Genomic DNA, 13,422 nt, shown 5'->3' with positions numbered 1-13,422 from the left:
AAGTACTTATTTAAATATTACTTGAAATACTTCATTTGGATTCTTTGAGCTAGTTTCAAATTTTTTGTGGTTCGAATGTAATAGTGGGAGCTTCGTATCAGCCTGCACAGATAAGTAAAAGTATAAATTTGCTACTTACGTTGCTTAAGGAAAGATTCCTCTGAGTGAAATATGGGATGAGGGAATTAGGAATGTGAATAATAAATTGTTTCTGGAAGTGTATGTTTGTGATGAGGTGGCTGAGTGTGTGTTAAGTTGAACGATGATTGGAAGAAACTTCAGATAATTTATGTCATTATAAACAGACTGCGAGGAGACTGATCCAGCATTTAGGAGCAAGGACAACCTCTGGCAGCTGTGGAATCCCAGATGAGGCATACTTGTGCTGCTGCCTTCCCAGAAGCTTAGGTTGTGGTTCTAGCCTGGGCCACACACTGTGCCTAGCAAACAGGAATAGTGATAAGGAGACACCAAATACGCTTTTCTTGACTAAGGCATTTTTTTAAACTCAGCAAAGGAAACCAAAAAAATAGCTTGTCATGCCCAAGATTTCTCTTAAAACTCTCAGAAGAAAAAAAAAAAGTAGAAAGGGGAAGTTCCTGGTGAGACTTGAAGTTCTATAATTGGCCTCTTCCATTTATCTACTTAAGTGGCAGCATTTTCCTTCCATTCATCCTTTCATAGTTATGATTATGAAATAAAATGCTGGGATTGAGGCAGGTTTATAATTCCATATCTGACAGAGAGGTGAACCAAGAGAGATTGCCAAGAGAAGGCTTGAAATGGCCTTAATTGAAAGGAAAATTTGACAGAACCACCACTCTGCACACCTGGAGCACGAGGATGCAGCTAAGAGGGTACAACTTTGTGATCTCTGTGTTTACAGTCTACTTGCCTCTCGGGAAGAGATAACTTCAACATCTATGAATTAGCAGCAGTGTTAATGAGTTCTGTTGCCATGTGTGAGTCGGGACTTGTTGGCTTGCTTCTTTCTGCTTGGGTAAGAGGCATGGTGTCAGACAAAAAGGTAGTGTCAAATCGATGTGCCTTCCTGAAAAATACAACTTCATACGTCCATACCAATGAGTGAATTCTTTTCTTCTCACCCCGTGTCGTCCTTGGAGGCTTTAGTTTCCCTGAAGCTGTTGCTTCCTTTTATCCACGACAGAAAGTCTGATAACTCCATTCAGGCTTCTCACTTGTTTCACCGGTGTAAGAGCGGAAGCAGTTGCTGTTTGCCTCTCTCTTCAATCAATAATACCTAGCCACCAGCAAATCGTACAGCTTCTGTGAAGCACGGATCAAATGGCAACCAGTATGCTGCCATTGAGGAGTTTGGGGTGGGATCGGTTTCCTTATAATTGCACTGCAATCTGCAGTTAGTTATTTAGTAGTAATTTAAAATGAAATCTTAGCCCAGTCCGTGCCTAAAGCAAGCACAATACTCCCAGTGGCATTTCTCTGCTCTGGAGAGGAACACAAAATATATATTGCTTTTGAGATCTCCAAAGCTGAAGAAGGAGAAAGCTTGGTTGGTTGGTTTGTTCGTTTAATTGTCAACTGATTTGTCTCCTGGGTAAATCACACATGCTGTGTTTTGTTGTCTAGGTTCCCATGTGTGCGTTCTGACTAAATACCAGAACAAGATCAGGATTTGTATCAGAAAAGTAAATATGTGTAGATGAGAGGACGCAGCCTTGAACTGCAGTAGGTCCTTCGTCCTGGGCTATCGCTGGATGGACTGTGGAGTGCTCGACTGGGTAGAACTCCAGGTGTAAATTGCATCTGCTTCTCGGTGCAGACCCGGCCGTTAGACAGCGGACGGTCACCCAAGACGAACACAGCTCTGTCATTTAGAGAAGTCTCATTCAGAGTCAGGTTCCTTAGACATCAGTTGTTCAAGTACCAGAGAGAAATGAGAAAACCAAAAAAGGATATTCTTTAATTAATCCCCATACCTATTCATTTCTAAGACAAACTACTATCTGAAAATTGAGCAGGAAATAGTTGGCCTAAGACATTACTAAGTACACGCAGGCAAACTTCCTCAGTTCTTTCTGTAGTTTATCTCTAGTTGTTCCTTCAAATATGGGCAATTGTGGAACAAACTTAAGTCAAATGGTATTTATATTGAGGTTGCATCTGCAGAGAAACAAAAAGCCTTTCAGAGATTCAAATTCCCACTCTTCAAGTTAATTTGCTTTAAAAAATTCTACCTCCGAAGTAATGTGTATGGACATACTCCTAGTAGATTAAATAACTTTCTGTTATTTCAGTGAGGACTGTTTAGATATTACAAATACATGTCACAGCAGAGAAGCATAACATCTGTCTTCCTAAGCATGCTGCGGGGTCTGCAGCGTTGCACCTCTTAGGAGAGCGATCCCGGCATCAAAAAGAATTTCCACTGCTTTACTGATGTTATAGCATTGAGATGGTGTTAAGGGAGAAATTAGTGAAGTAACAGAGCAACAGAAAATCCCAAGTCAGAGGAGTTTAATCTGTGTTGAGTGACCTCTGCTGTGGTAAATTGTCATAAAAGTATTTAGTACATGGGTACTTTTTGAACAGATGGGGGGAGTTCCCCAAACTATTTAATTTCACTGCCTATTTATAGTGAGTTTTCATTTTCACCTCCCTTAATACGTGTGAAGTTTGATGGTAAGCGGCTGTGTATGAATGAAGTCTGAGTTCACAAACACACTGAAAAATGTATTCGTTACAAGTCTAAGAGATGCCATTATTTTTCATTAATGCCTGAAGTTACAGAGAAGATGTTGATAAATTGCTAGAGCTTGGTGTTGTATTTGGAAAGATACTACTTTGGAGAATTAAAACTCTTGAAATCAAGAACAGTATTAAATGGAGCAAAGAAGAAAACTCCCTGTCCTGCCCAGGACTGCCGGTTTGATCTGTCTGTGGTCTTTACTGGCATTACAAAGCAGGGAGCATATCGTGCTGACAGATGTTGAAGTCAGAAAGACCAGGATGAGATGGAAAGGGCCCAGAGGATTTGTCCCTAACTTGACTCCTGTCAAACTGTCTCTCTGACAAGGATGTTTTTTCCTGCGGTTGTAAGCACACGGCCCTCAAGGGGCTGAGTGCTTTCATCATTGCTTGCTTTTGAAGGGGAAGTTGTTGGACATGTGCCCAGTTAAGCTGTGAGTAGGGTGGGTTGAAATGCCATGGAAGAAGGCCAGCGTGCACTTTAACCTAGCAATATTTGGCTTACATTTGTCGTGTCGTGATAAGGATGGGCAGTGCTTCCTTCTATCATGAACGCTGGTGCTCGGTAATTGCAGATACCTTTGTGGTCATTGTGAGGAGCCTCTGCTCTGGATTTTAATCGGGGAAGTAGATTAGAATAGACGTGGGAAGAAGGTTCCAAATTTTCGCTTCTTTTTTTGTTTTGAAGTTGAGTGTTCTCTAAATACTCTGTTGAATCTGGGTTTGAGTTTGCTTTGTGGCCAGTAGAGAAGAATCCCCAACTATACAGTTACTACTGCCTGTGCTGCTTCAGTTGTGTGTTATCACTGAGGTGGAGAAACTGTCCAGTTATCTAGTAGCTGTTATGTCAAAGAGCTTGTCTGCAATCTCATTTATTTTTCTTCTGTGGCTTGGGATAATAGGCTGTGTCAGTAAAGAGATGTGGTTCTGCTTTGTAACAATCAAGACTTAATACCTGGTTTATGTATAAATAACTAACTACTCCACCAGCAGTGGGGTTTTATATATCTATGTCCATATATCTATACACATGCACAAACACGCAATTTTTTAGTATGTCCTGCAATTTTTTTGTACAGCTTTATAAGTTAATGAGTGCTAGTCTATAGCTTGTGTACCGCAGTTAGATTTGCACAGGCATCCATTCTTTAGTACGTGAATTCATGCCCAGAGTTGAGGTAACATTCCTGACCTGAGGTGCCTGGCGTGAGGGTAGGCACCTCCCGTTGTGGTGCAATGCCTTTGAAGAGTTTGCTTTAAGTTCCCATTGCATACGTTGAGCTCCCATCTAAGTTGCCATTCTGTTTAGCATCTGGAGTGAGGAAATGTGTTGGAAAAACACTTACCTATTTAAACATCTCTCTCCTTCATTCCTGTCTTTAACTGTGTCTTATTTTAATGTAGTGATACTGGTGTATATGTTTTTACTAGGCTTAGTGTATGAATGCACAGGAATATTCTTAAATATCAGGTGGGTTAAAAGATGTACTCCTGGTTTTCATTAGGTTTCAATGCTTAAAATCAGTGAGAGTTGGAAAATGTTATCTCATGCTTATATTTATAAGGTTTGCTAGCTTTTTAAGTTGAAATAGGAAGAGTGGGGGAAAAGGATAAGATCCTTTTTCTCATTTACACAGATAATTTAGTCCACAGTGAACATTAGTGTCACTTAGTGTCTGTTTAGCCAGTAAATTAACAAATGAAAACAAAGGGCTCCATCTACGGTTTCTCTTGTAAAATTACAAGTAAATGTGTTAGTAAAAGGGAAAAATTAGGATTGCTTGTAAGTTCTTTTTTTTACATAGATAATAGGAAAAATCAATGTTTTAAATGTATTGCTGCTATTTGGACTTTGCAAGCATTATCTGTGTGTTAACCTTTGAGAGTTTAATGTTCACGTTAGCACGAGTATTCAGCCTGCTCAACATATTGCTACACCGAAGAAACATTCTTAGTGTTTTTTTGGTTTTAACCTAAATCTGCGTTTTGTTTCAGGATATTGCCCTACGGCTGTTTAGCAACTGGGGATCACGCTGGCCTTATCGAGGCTGTGTCTAGCTCAGAAACCATTGCTGACATTCAGTTAAATAGTAGCAACGTTGCTGCTGCTGCTGCCTTCAACAAAGATGCTCTCTTGAACTGGCTGAAGGAATACAATTTAGGGTAATTTCTACAGTTATTTGCTCGTAGTGTAAGCTACAACGTTCCTGTAACTTTCTTTTTCAGTTTTGAGGAATGTGTGCCTCTTCTGGCTGGTTTGTTACTAGTTATTTTTCTAGTATGTCACATTCTGACTCAGTTTCATGGTGCCAGTAGAATTCAAACAATGATTGAGCTGAAATTCTGCCATTTGCAGCATTTTGACTGCATGTTGTTAAGTTTTACTAGATTTGGCAAAACAAAGGAACCCAAGAAAAATTTCATAACATTTGCATTTCTCCTATTCTCCCTTGTATAATAATAATAAAAAGAGTATTATTTTTTTTACAGTATTTTCTCTCAAATAAGTCTAGTTTTACAGCATCCTAATGGGTTTCTGGTTTAAACAAGCAAAAAATCCTTATTGAGGCACGACATGAATTACCGGTAGCGTGCACTAATCTTGTTTGTCTTTGTGGTTATAGAGATGACTTGGATCGAGCCATTGAAGAATTTACTCTGTCTTGTGCTGGCTACTGTGTAGCTACTTATGTATTGGGGATTGGTGACAGACACAGTGACAATATCATGGTCAGAAAAAATGGTCAGGTAAAAATCTCTTCTGTAAGCAAAATGACTGCCGTATCTGTTGTGCAAGAATTATTTTGAGAACTTTTGATTTCTTTAGTGTCTTGGTAAAATCAAATCAACATGTTGCAACTGATGTCTTTGTTTACTGAGAATTGGAGGGAGCTTCAAAGAAAGGGAATGTAAGACTAGTGGAAGGTCCAACCAATGCCTGTTTCGTAAGCACTTTGATATCAAGTGAGGCTGTTCTGTAGAACTCTTTTCAGAACATCCAGATGGCCTGTTAATGGTTTGGATTCCTTGAGTAAAAGTAGTCATTTGAGCAGTGTAGTTTTCCTGGAGTGAGTCTTTGCAGCCCACCTGTGCAGGCATTTTCGATACAGAGCTCAGTACCAGCGTGATGCTGTGACTGAGTTTCAATGCCTAGAACCTAGGTAAACTTAGAAATGTATTTTCCTGTTTAATTGTTACTTTCTACTGTAACTTGTCTCATTTTACTTAAATTATTCTGCCTATTAAACTAGCAAAGATTATGAAAGTGAGAGGTTTATAGATATTTGCATTATTCTTTTAAGTTTTTACCTACTAGAAGAAAGCTGAAGTGCTCTTTGACTGTAAAATGGGAGAACTCTCACAAGTTTCTTGAGCTTAACTTAATTTCTGCTAGCTTTGTTCCTGTCTTTTATGTAGGAAGCCCTTGGATATGATGTTGAGCCTCAGGGGCTTATTGTTGGGCTCATTGTTGCTCATTTTTCTACCTAATGTTACCAGCAAAGATGTCTGTTGGCAGACATCAAAAGCTTAAACCTGAGATAATCTTTTGCATGCAGATTTGTAGCAGTGGTCCTTGTAAGACTGTGAATGTTATCACTGATTTAAAATAAATTTTGAAATGTTTTAAAACTAAACACTCCCAAGGGGTTGAAACCATGGGCTACGGAGAGTAGCATTGTGAATTAACTGTTCTTGATACCAGTATCCTATGGAGAAATTAGAAAAGTGAAGCATTTTACAGAGGAAATTAATTTTCACTTCTGGTTGCTTTTTAGCTTTTTCATATAGATTTTGGGCATATTCTTGGAAACTTCAAGTCCAAGTTTGGAATTAAAAGGGAACGGGTACCTTTCATACTCACCTATGATTTCATTCATGTTATTCAACAAGGGAAGACAGGGAACACTGAAAAATTTGGTCGGTGAGTGTTATTTCAATCTCTTCCTTTTGTAACCAAGATGATCTCTGGTGATAAATTCCAGCCCACGCAGGAACCTGTCTGGGTTTGGTTTGACCATTTGTACTGGTGTGGGAGTGCGCTAATAGGCGTTTAGAATCTACTGATTGCATAGACATATGCATATACAGATGCATGAACGTGCATTTGGAATTTACTATCTGCTTCTCTGCCTGAGCTAGAGTATATACACAAATTACTTCGTACAACAGAGGTTGCAGCTCTGCAGTGGAAACATAGAGTTCCTTTTTATCTCCTCTGGCAGGGGATGGCACGTTCTTCTGGGCTCATCTTGTTTTACCTTCAGCAGCACTGGGCACTAGGGAGGGATTCCGCAGACTGTTGTTCAGGCGAGATGAAGCACTGGAGCTGGGAACAGGCTCCCTTCTGCCCTTTCTGCACATCGGTGCACATCCAGTCTGCTGATGGATCCCAGCCTTACTTGGATGCTTTGGCACATAGAGCCATGTGCTCGTAGTCCAACACTTTGACATGCCCCTTCCCATCTTGGGTTAGAGAGCTGCAACAGAACACGAAAGGGAAAACTACCCTCTGTGATCCCGCCTGTCGAGGCAGATTTTTCTTTTTCCTTTCTGTGTCATTCTCACCAATGACGGGAGGGGCATTCTGAATGTTTTGCTCTCACTTTGCTATCATTTGCACAGCAAGAATTTATTAGCAGACATATGGAATGAAGTACCTGGGTATGGCTTGATAAATCTTACAGCTGCTTCTGGTGGAAGAAGCCTTACGTTCGTTTGTAACGGTGTGCCTAGTAAGAATGGAAAGCAACTGCCAGTGACTGTGTCTCTCCTGGAGAGTAAGGAAATGACCCTGTGGCTCCATTTTTAAAACCATGAAGTAAAAGCTCTTAGGTGACTGTGCTGCTGCAAGAGCTGTGGAATACGGAGTACTTTAAATGGCAGTAGGATTCCACTTTCACTTGAAAAATTCCTCAGAAGATAGTTGATTCTTTGAAGTATAACTTGTCATCTTAGTCTGAAGGGGTTTTCCCATTTCCTGTGGAAATCTACGGATCTGACAGTGGACGATGGCACATTTGGGGGCACGGAGCAAGTTTTCAAATGTCTGCACAATGGGTCTTTGCGCTAGATGTGGCTGTCGGTTCGATTGTGACCGTGTTTGCAGGAAGGAATTACGTTACAGAGACAGGCTGGATTGGTAGGGACTGCTGGAGGTTTTCCTTCTTCCACTGTAGATCCACCATATGGAATCATCGGGGCATTTCACCTAACAAATTCTCAGGGAGGCAGGACACTGGCATTACCTTTGCTATTTTTTTGTTCCTTCTGAAGAACAGTGGGGTTTTTGGTCTCGAGTGCTGATGCTTTAAGGACTTGTTGGAGAGGCAAGGGATATTTTGGTGAGAATACACTGGAGGTTCCAGAGACATCTCTGTCCCTTCTGTTACTGGGTTCCTATGATGTATGTGTTAGACCAGATAAGAGTTGTTGGAAATAATTATATGTGTTTGTCAGCTCTGTAAGTTCTCATGTGTTGTCTTCATTGCATGTGCTTTGTGGGTGAACGTGAAGGTTCCGCCAGTATTGTGAAGAAGCATACTTGATTCTGCGAAAACATGGAAACCTATTTATTACACTCTTTGCACTGATGTTAACTGCAGGGCTTCCGGAGCTAACCTCTGTCAAGGACATCCAGTATCTCAAGGTAAAGTAAGATGTACAGCTCAGCAGGACCTGGCATCTCTCCAGTATGTGAAATTTGATTCTAAGACGAATACGTTTTTATTGTTGCCCATTTCTGTCAAGATTTTCCCATAGTTCTCAAAGCTTTCAGCTCTATAGAACAAGGTCTGTGGTCAGTCCTGGTGGTCAAAGGAAACTATGAATGTATGTTCCTCTGAGCCATTCTGTAATGAGTTTAGCATTCCTGCATCTATGCTATGACTGTGCTATGACTATAGTCATTTCAGGGTGTCTTATGTCCTGGCTCATGCACAAGCACAGACCTGTAAAGATGAAATTTATTTGCTTAACTCTTTAGTTTTATATTAAACCCAGAAAATACCACTGATGTATCGCTTGATGAATAATAAGTGAAAAAGTGTCAAAAACAAAAAACCCCAACAAAACAGAATGTGGTTTATGTGGAAAGGTGAAGGAGACCTTAACTGTGGCTTTCAGAATTCCTAACAGTACTTGTTTTCCTGTCATCTTAGGACTCTCTCGCCTTAGGGAAGAGTGAGGAAGAAGCACTAAAACAATTTAAGCAAAAATTTGATGAAGCACTCCGTGAAAGTTGGACTACTAAAGTAAACTGGATGGCTCACACTGTTCGAAAAGATTACAGATCCTAGAAGATTTTTGCATTTGCACTAAGCTGAATGTTACCTTGATAAGTGTTTTTAAGGGGGGTCTGTAGCATGGACCAACAAAACTTATTTTAAACAAGAAAGAAAACAAAAGATCAGCAGAAAGAAATAGGCTGAAATAATTCCTGAGTCTTTTGCACTCTGCTTCTGAATGCTTCATTCCAAGACTGTCTCTACAAATATTGAACATCCTGGATAATCAGTTCCTGCTGACTTTGCACGCTGAGAGCTACTAGGCATTTTTAAAAATTCTCTGGTACTTTATGGAGGTGTAAATATTTGGTTTTATACGTTAGGGTAATGTGCTCTAACATACTCGGGAGGTTTGAAGACCTCGAACAAAACTGTTGTTCGTTTGAAGTTGGGACTTGAAGAGTAAATTTTTTTTATATCCTAATCTGGCTAAAAATGACCATATTGTGTATATTTTTCATACGAACCCTGCCCTACTGGCACAGATGCATTAATTCTACTGTAAATAGCAACCACAGTATTGTTGTACTGCAGGGAGCTGCTTAATGTCTTACGCTGCTGCCAAAAGAAGGGTGGGTGTTCGGAAGATGTGAGCGGGGGGCGATGTCACCACCAACACACCTTTGAACATGATGCAGCGTCCAGATGTTCAGGGTTGTGGGATTTTGTTCCTGTGACACACACACACACAAGAAGCCCTTCAGTGAGAGGAAAATTAGGCCAATTCCAAATATGCCTGAGAATCCCTCATCGGTAACACTCTCCCGTTTGGCCTCTGGGGCTTTGTTTTCAACTCCTGAAGAGACACAATTATTTTGGGTTCAGCAAGAAGCTCCTTACAACCTTACGTTGGAATTCATATCTCAGATTAGTTGTGCCATGCAAATGTACTGACTTATGTATGGACAAACTTTCATTAAATGTACCACACAGAGTGATTTTTAGAGCAAACATACCAAAACCCCCAATTGTTTGGAAAATGAAGTGTTTATGGAAAAAAGATCATTCTATAAAACACCAGTGAGAAGTTAATTTTTTCTTTCTGTATTTATTAAAAACTTGCAGTAATGTTGCTTTACCAAGATATATATGTTGAAGATGGTTGCTGAAGAAACTGGATTTGTTTTAATTTATTTAGTGAGGTACCAGGCTTTTAGGTGCTTAAATGGAGAGCAAATTTGTGACGTGCAATAGGGAACTGCTGGTTAAAAGATGTAACATACTGTTTCTGAACATCAGCAAGGCAGACTTTAACTACTGCTTGTTCTCCAAGGAACACTGGTAGCTCTCAATTCTTGTTGACGTTTGAAAGAGAATTAAACATATATATTTACTTTTTGACTAAACAGTTGTTTTGCATAGAGATGTTGTTTTATGTAGGAATTTAATTAAACGTGGTTTTACTTTGTTGAAAGTGATTTATTTTTGTTGTTTCTTTTAAAGGTCAAGAACCTTATCTGGAGCCAGGAAAGCATTTTATGCAGTGGTTTGGTTCTTTTGTCCTCAGCCTTTGGGCTAATCTCTCTGAAAAGATCTCTGCTTCTAGAATATTGTGAAAGAGGTTTGATTTTGGGTTCTGGTTTGTGGCTTGTTTGCGTTTTCTTTAAAAAATAATACAGTGGCATTTAAGGTGTGGCATGTCCCCCTTTTTAATTTTTGTATTTTCCATTTTTAAAGCAGGTGGGAGGAAGGGTAAAGAAACCTGCCTTGCAGGTGACAACTCAGAATGCTTTTCCAGGTTCACCTCTCAGGGATGAGCCTTACACGAAGCAGTGTTTATAAGGTCACGAGGGTTAATTTTGTGATAACTTCATGTTGGAGTACTGGTTTGCTGAATTGTATTAGTAAACAGATCACCACTTTCCCTGGGTTTCTATCATCTGTGCTACAGCTTATGGCACACAGGGTTTCATTCAGAAAATAAATAAATAAATAAACTGCTCTGTGTAAAGTAGGAGGGAAGGCCTGTTCTCCGCAGTGTCTCCTCCAAGAGGAGAACGCTGGAATTCTGTCATGTGAGCCCGTTAATTATTTCTGTACTTACTTCCCAATATCCAGCTATACTGTTAAAATGGTAAGTTAATTTGGGCTGAGTGGGATCGTACTTTTTTTCTTTTAAGCCATTAGTTTAGACAGTTTGCAGAATTCAGAAGGCATCAAATGGTCAGATTGTAATATGAGAGTTTAAAGACTTTCTTCGTAACGGTGAGTAGAAACATAACCTTTTTAAATGTGGAAAGGATGTAGCTTTATGCAGGTGTAGAAAAGAAACAAAAGTTATAACTTTGGTCTAAAATACCTTCAGTTGAGAAGGTCTTGCATTACATTAATTACTTCTAATCTAGACTGCGCATTTCCTTGGAAAAATTACCTTTCTTAAACCAACTCTGCTCCTCAAGGCCACCATTGTACAGGACAGGGGGAAAAGATACCTAGACTGCTTTAGAAACAACAACCGAAATTTGGTATATGTAGTGTGTATATCGTATACATTATTTTATTAGTTTTTTCTTTTGATTGCATGATTACTTGATGGGTTTGCTTTCTTTACCTTGTGTCGTGTGATTTGTGACAAATGGTGATGACTGCTGCTTTTACAGTCCTGCTTGTCCTGTATTTGATTTCCAGGGAAAGAGCTCCTTGTGAATGTGCCCCTCACCACTGGAGCGGCTTGCTTTCCCTTTGATGCTTTTATCAGTTTTATTGATGATGTACAGATTGCCAAGTCATTCACGTTGTAGCGAATGCCTTTGACAGAGCCTATTCATATATTTTATATAATAGAGTCCAATATTCCTCTTTAATCTCCTAGAGCTATTGAAATTGGTTAATTAAATAGTACAGGCTCTTAATAATTAATATGTCAGGCTATGATCATAGCTTTATTCTTTAGGAATGATTTCAAGCCTAAATCTTTCAAGTATGTAATCAGTATTTCTATTACTTTTTCACAATATATTGTATTAATATAATAATTATGTGTCTGGGCTGGCTTTAAAATCTAAAACTGAAATTCTTTGCTCACAAAATGCCCTCCAGTTGGCAAGTTTTCTTAAAATAGTTTGTCTGGCATAATACTGCTGAGAGGCGGGGGAGTGGAGCTGTCCTGATGGAAAGCAAGTTTTATGAAGTGCTGCCATACGAGACGGCAGGGCTGCGTTGCTGTTGGACCTCACGGTTTGTATGTGCCTGTGGTGGTTGGTGGTTTTGGTTTTTTTTTTAATAGACAAATGTGCCTCATTCTGGCTTGGCTCACGATAAAAGTCAGATTGAGCTCAAGGTAGTGGTTTATTGCCTGATTACAGCACTCACTGATGACTATTTAATCGCTTGAGGCACATCTGCCTGCTGTTGGCTGGGTGGGTATCATCTGGGCTTGCGGTTAGTAGTGAAATTGTTTCTCTAACTGGAGTATCTTTGCAGATCAGTCACGGTAAGATCATAATTGTAGACTCTCCAGTGGTTAAATGGACATAGGAACTGCTAGTCATTCATGTTTTGGCCTGTCAGTTTGGAAAACCAGCCTTGCCTTTCCTTAGAGAATCCGTTCAGGTGGCATGGATGGCGAGAGCTGACGCCGTCTGTGGGAGCAGCGTGTGTAACCGTGCCCACACGGGTCACTGCCCTCGGGGGCACAGCCCCGTACCCCTTAGTTCAGGGGCTGGTGACTCAGCAGAGCTGGGGTTTCTAACGTTCCCATGGGGACGTTGAGGATTTTTTTTTTGTGTAAAACCGAGTGCACAGGTGGAGCAAGAGTGGTCTCAGGAATACGCAGGACCAACCAAATTTTGTTAGCTAGCCCAGGAAAGATGCAGTAATTTCAACAGCTAATGCTACTGAGGAGACCTGAGTACTGCGCTGCTTGCGCTGCCTCCGCGCATAATAAAAATCTTGTTATTCCTTCCAGGCCTGGCTCCACGACTGACCAAGAAAAGGGTATGTGCTCCTGCTGGTGCTGAGCAGGGAACTGAGGTGCCTTGCCCACGTTACTAGCTGTGCTTCAAACAGCATTATGGCAAAATAGCACGAGCTGTTGGTGAAGCCAGAGGAGGAGGGTTTCCCTTTATGAGCTGGGTGTCCATGCTACGATTATTTGGGTGCCTTTCCAGCCCAACAGCCCACATGAGGAACTTGCTGTCTGTCCTCTTGCAAACCACAGGAGGGAATTCTGCCCGTTGGATGCTGTTAGAACCATGCTTGTGAAGTCACCTCTAGAACACTTGGCTAAAAGCCGTCTCAACTGTGTAACCTGTTTTAGCAGGATTTACTGGATTGGACTGTCAGATGTAAAATAATGCTACTGTGATGAGTCCTTTGTCCTTTCGGTCTGTCACCTTGCTTTTCCTCAGGGGAGTATCTGGGGAAATTTCCCTTGGATTGCTTGATGAAGAGGGATGGGAATGAATATGTA

The 13,422-nt window shown here is 40.4% G+C and overlaps 1 protein-coding gene across 12 annotated transcripts in view; it reads left to right on the top strand.

The window, feature by feature from the left end:
• Nucleotides 1-10,429, top strand: part of PIK3CB (phosphatidylinositol-4,5-bisphosphate 3-kinase catalytic subunit beta) — a 101,102-nt gene extending 90,673 nt beyond the window's left edge. For 6 of the 12 annotated variants that reach the window (XM_037406324.1, XM_037406323.1, XM_037406322.1 and 3 more), the window contains 5 exons: nt 4,723-4,890; nt 5,352-5,475; nt 6,504-6,649; nt 8,242-8,374; nt 8,886-10,429. In XM_037406324.1, coding sequence (XP_037262221.1) covers nt 4,723-4,890; nt 5,352-5,475; nt 6,504-6,649; nt 8,242-8,374; nt 8,886-9,023 — 709 coding nt within the window. In that variant the 3' untranslated portion in view covers nt 9,024-10,429. The remainder of the gene's footprint in view (nt 1-4,722; nt 4,891-5,351; nt 5,476-6,503; nt 6,650-8,241; nt 8,375-8,885) is intronic. The other 6 variants (XM_037406320.1, XM_037406316.1, XM_037406314.1 and 3 more) reach the window with 1 other exon arrangement.
• The last annotated feature ends 2,993 nt before the right edge of the window (nt 10,430-13,422 follow it).

The sequence above is a fragment of the Falco rusticolus genome, chromosome 13, assembly GCF_015220075.1.
Source record: "Falco rusticolus isolate bFalRus1 chromosome 13, bFalRus1.pri, whole genome shotgun sequence".
NCBI classification, from domain to species: domain Eukaryota; kingdom Metazoa; phylum Chordata; class Aves; order Falconiformes; family Falconidae; genus Falco; species Falco rusticolus.
The sequence above is the reverse complement of the archived record's forward strand: the minus strand, read 5'-3'. Positions and strand labels throughout refer to the sequence as shown.